The 5305-nt window shown below is 43.4% G+C and overlaps 1 protein-coding gene across 2 annotated transcripts in view; it reads right to left on the reverse strand.

Moving 5' to 3' along the window:
- The window catches only part of SLC25A13 (solute carrier family 25 member 13), a 182941-nt gene extending 177643 nt beyond the window's left edge, over nt 1-5298 (reverse strand). For both annotated transcript variants that reach the window (XM_023518825.1, XM_003782693.3), the window contains exon 1: nt 5242-5298. In XM_023518825.1, coding sequence (XP_023374593.1) covers nt 5242-5256 — 15 coding nt within the window. In that variant the 5' untranslated portion in view covers nt 5257-5298. The remainder of the gene's footprint in view (nt 1-5241) is intronic.
- Nucleotides 5299-5305: the final 7 nt, after the last annotated feature.

The following is a 5305-nucleotide window of genomic DNA, read 5'->3' on the forward strand; positions in this document are numbered from 1 at the left end:
TGTTTGGCGGGTCCGGGCTGGGGATTCGAACCCGCCACCTTAGGTGTACGTGGCTGGCGCCTTAGCCGGTTGAGCTATAGGCGCCAAGCCACACATTTTATTCTTAATAACAAACCTCTGAAAAGGGTTTTATTATAGTTGAAAACATGAAAAACATGGAGATTAAATACACAGCTCAAGTCCTAAGTAATGGAAACTGGGTTAAAGTTTCTACAAAGATATACGACAGTGGTGAGAGGTATACGACTCTGTACATAGGCTAGAACCTTACAACTTGTATTTATGCCTTAAATGGATAAAATATGTGATATGTGAATTTTAATAAAGAAGTCAAAAAATAACAATTATTTTGACAGTTTCTAACCTGTAGGGATTTACAATCTGGTTGAAAAGACGAGAAACATACTTAACAAATAAATGCTGAAATAAGCCATATACTGAGTAAGAAAGGCATTCTAAGATTAACAACTACTGGACAGTGATGGTCAGGAAATATACATGTCTACAACTGATATCATGTCAATTCTCACAAGTGGTCCTTTGCAAATGGAATTCATTTTAAGGCTGGGGAGGGGAGGGGTTAAGAGCAGACACTCTGAAGACTGGTAAGGTTCAAATCACCGCTGTAGAACTTACTTGCTAGGCAACCTACCGCAATTACTTAACCTCCCTGGATTTCAAGTTGTCTCACCTGTAAATTGAGGACAAAAACAGAAAACACCTACTTCCTAGTATTATGAAAATTAATTGAGTTATTATTTGTAAAGCACTGGGAAAAGTACCTGGCACGCAATAAGCACTATGTAGGTGGTTCCTGAATACAAGTATGGTTCACACTGGGGCAACTGACTTTGCCTCCTAAGCCATCTCCCACACCTTCCCACACACTCTACTCTCAGCCACACCAATCCACCATGGAGACACTTGTTGGAGCGAGTGAGAGCACAGACTGGAGTCAGACTGGCGAGATTTGAGCCCCAACTCTGTAATTCCCCAATTATCAGATCCTGGGCCACTGACATCACCTCTTGCTATCTCAGAGTCTTCAACTATAAACAGGATGACAGTACCTAACTCTTACCACTGTGAGAGATATTACTTGAGTTAACAGTGAAAAGCATTAGAACTTGGGCTCCATGGCTCACACCTGTAATCCTAGCACTCTGGGAGGCTGAAGCAGGTGGATTTCTTGAGCTCAGGAGTTTGAGACTAGCCTGAGGAACAGTGAGACTCCTATCTCTACCAAAAGAGAAAAACTAGCCAGGAATGATGACAGGCACTTGTAGTCCCAGCTACTTGGGAGGCTGAGGCAACAGTATCTCTTCAGCACAGGGGTTCCAGGGTGCAGTGAGCTATGATCACGACATTACACCTGAGCCTAGGATAGAGTAAGACTCTAACTCAAAAATTAAAAAAAAAAACTGAATCTGATATCTATAATACATGTAAGCTACTTTTTACACATATTTTCTTAATCACATGCTACTGCCAAAATGTAGCACATGCTCTCACCTGCCTTTCCTTTGTTGTTTCTGATTGGATCTATCCTCTTCCCCATCTATCCCTGGTGAAATACTACCACTGCTCAGAAGTCTCCGACACAGAAATGGGCTCCTTTCCTGATGTTCTCATAGTCCTTGGGCCATTTCCATCACAGAACTTAGCACCTAGAAAAGTTCTGGTTTTCTTAATGGTCCAAATAGGGTCCAATTCATTTTACTTGACTTTATTTATTTTAGACAGGGTCTCAGTCTGTCACCCAGGTTGGACCTCAGTTCACTATAACCTCAAAACTGCTGGGATCAGCAATCCTCTCATCATCTTCCCAAGTTGCTGGGACTATAGGCACGATGAGCCACTGTGCCAGGCTGAATTCATTCTAGTAGCTTCAGTGTGGTCCCAGCTGCAACGCTGGAGAGAATACAATACACAAGTCTAAATGGATCACTGATCAAAACCTCATCCAAGAATGGAAAACCAGCGCTAAAGGTACTAGACCTATAGATCAAATCTTCATTATTATTAATGCTTTCATTTGTCCCCAAATGTCTTTCTTTTAGTTCTAGGCTAATTTGACCCAAATTGTTGCATGTCCAATTTTATACCAGAACATCTCTCATGCTTGAACTCAAAGTGAGCATATTCTAACTTTTACCAGTCTCACATAGTTTACTTATGTCATTCTTAATGTACAAACTGAACCAGTGACAAAGAAGGAAACGTCCAGTACAACCAAAAAGGAGCAAGGCAAAGGAGAGAACGACCCCTTAATTACCACTTTCGAAAATTCTTTTTTTGTGTGTGTGGAGCTAGCAGTTTGGGGAAGTTTTAAAAGAAATAATCAAAATAACACAAATAATACAGGCAGATCTAACAAGGGAATCCATAAGGATTATTCCTATAAAAGTAGGCAGTAAGAGAATAGAAGCTTTTTGAGTTCATCTTAAAACACTGAGTTTTAGATCAATGCTACTTCATGAAAAAACAAATACCTCTCACACCATTAAGGAGTACCTTCATGGCAGAAATCAAAGTGAACAGCAGCCACAGACTAGATCCTCAGCCTCTCCCTTTAAATTGCTTAAAGAAGGACAAGAGTAATTAGTTATATTTGAATAAGTATAAAGACTAAAGAAACTAAAATGACATCGGGAAATTGTTAGTTGTGGCTGCATTCACTCAGAAGATTATCACCATCAGTCCACTTACATTTTCAAACAATTTACCACATTGAGTGTAGTGAGGGTTACAATTCTGCAACTGAACCCCCAGTTTCTTGGGCTAATTTCTTAACACTCCATTCTCACACTCCTCAACTTTTAACTTCTACCTCCCCCTGCCCCAAGGAGATTTTTAGGTCTGTGGCTCTGTGTTGAACCAGTAACATGGAGTCCCTACACTCCAGGGAGACGGCAAGAAGTACAGCCTGTGACCCAGGCTGCCCTGTACCAACCAGCTGCCGACAGAAACCACTAAGGTGGGTGGTTACCGGGGCCCAAAGGCAACTCGGTAAGGGATGTTCTTGGAAGAAGCTAGACTAGTAGCTTCATTATGGACCTTGTAAGGCAACATTTACTGCATTGCCATTGAACCATGATGAGGAACATTATAAGAAAAGGCAGATACAAATTTGTGGTGACAGGTAGTTCTGAGTACAGTTCAGCAGCAGCACATAAAAAGACACCGTGAGAAACTGCTCTCGGACAGCAGTACAAGGAGACCTCTCTCCCAAGTAACAGGCCTTGGTGATCCTTTCCTCTTTGCTTTAGCAGCTAGAAAATGCAGTCACCTCTATTAAGAACATATTCATTTCCCACCAACCTTAGTCCTGGCTTCATCTTACTTTCCCTTTAGTCTGGTTTTCTCATCTACTCAGGCTTGAGTGGATTGTAAATATATGTAAATACGTATATGACGTCAGCCATCAGAAGTTCTGGAGAGAGGTGAGTTTAAGCGAATTAATAAACAAAAACACAAGTTCCCAAATAGTAAAAATGAAATGAATGTTTCATTTTCCCTGATTCTCATTACCTGAGTGAAAATTAACTGCCCTTGATATGATGTGACACTTTAATAAAGTGGAACCCACTTCCATGCCACTTATTTTAACTTCCCAATACTTAAGTCTTCCCTTAGACTCCATTTCCACACACACCCTCCAATTGAAGTTCCTCAATGAATCTATCTCTAAACGAAGTAAAATTATTTAATTCATCTGCAGATGTAAAAATAATGGTAAAGAATAGGTACCTATTCCCACCTATCCTAGGGAACTAATTCATACCATACCTTGTACTGTAGCTGTACTGAAATCTAACACAAAGAAAAGGTCAAGGGCTGCTGGGCTTGAAAGTTAATTAAGCTTCCAGAAATGAACCATAGTGATCCCCGGCATGAACCCTAGTGATTTTTGAAAAAATCTGCTGAAAAGTCATATATAAGTGTATGTGTATTTTACATACATATTTTATACACACACACACACACACACACACACACCCACCCAGAGCACTTTCCTGGACAAGAGAACTCAGAATAATTACAGAAAATGGAAAAGCTGCTTAGGCCACATGAAGAAACAAACCTACAGCTTTGGGGAGCCTGCAGAGACTTAAGTCATAGAACAACATTTAAATCTATTTGTCTGCTTACAATTTCCATTGCAAATGTGATTAGTTTGCTTGAATAAATAGGAATATGATGTGTTGGCCATGTTTTCCTCTTGCGGGTTATCACAGAGTTTTGATTAAGGACAAATGTTTGAAACGCTGGGTGTATTTAAGTTCACTATGCTTAAAATGAGCTAAGAAGTTGTATACGCTTGATTAAAGGACTGCCTTCATGAACTTAAATTAAAAGCAATAAATTCCAATGATTCAAGTGATTGGGACTAAATATGGTATTCTGCCAGAAAAGGTGAAATGCAGTCCAAAGAGAATAATATGGTGTCCAGGTTTCAAGAAATGGTGAAAGAGGAAAGGTCAAGCTGTCGGAGTTGCCTTTCTTCTGAATTAGTGAATGATTCACATTACATAGAATTCCTTTTAAGTAGAACTCCACAGGAGTGGCAGGCTCCCAGGACACTCTATTTTGTCATTTGCAAAAAGGAGCCTCTCAAAGGCTCTCAAAAGTGGTCTCTAAGTCAGATGGGGTGGGGTGGAGAAGAATGAGGAAGAGGGGATGAGAGGGTCCCTGGACTTGATACACACAAATGCGCAGACCAAGTATCCCTGGCAGTTTCCAAAACGGAAGTCAAGGTGACTTTTTCACCAGCGGGAGGCGGAGCCCTAGAGACGTAATAGGATCAGGCTACAGGCCGGGCTGTGGCCTCGGGAAGGAGAAGCCGGGGTCATCAACAACCCGGGCCCCAGGAGCCCGCCGGGGTGGCCAAGGGTTCTGCTGACCCCTAACACTTCCCTGCTCGGGGTGTGCTGGGCCCCAATCGCGCCCGCTCCTCCTCGCCCGTCTTGGCTCAGCCCTGTTGGCACCAACTCCCTTGCCAAGTGGGAGTGTCCAGCAGGCAAAGTTTCTGCTGCAAGATCCGGCCTCGGTCTCCGCACGGGCCGCAGGTGCTGCCCGGAGGTGCGGTCCCCTCCCTCCTCCCACGTCTGTAAGATGGAACAGCCACCACGCACCCCATTTTGCTTGCCCCGTTGTGCCAACCTGGGCACGTGAGCGCCCGACCTCTCGCGCCCCCGGTGGTCCGCCCAGCGCTGCCCCGGCCCGGCCGGCACGGCTTACCTTGGCGGCCGCCATGCTTCCCCCGGGTGCGGGCGGCTGCGGGACCCACTCGCTGGCTGGCTCG

Source organism: Otolemur garnettii, unplaced genomic scaffold (assembly GCF_000181295.1).
Source record: "Otolemur garnettii isolate 467f Iridium unplaced genomic scaffold, OtoGar3 scaffold00005, whole genome shotgun sequence".
NCBI classification, from domain to species: domain Eukaryota; kingdom Metazoa; phylum Chordata; class Mammalia; order Primates; family Galagidae; genus Otolemur; species Otolemur garnettii.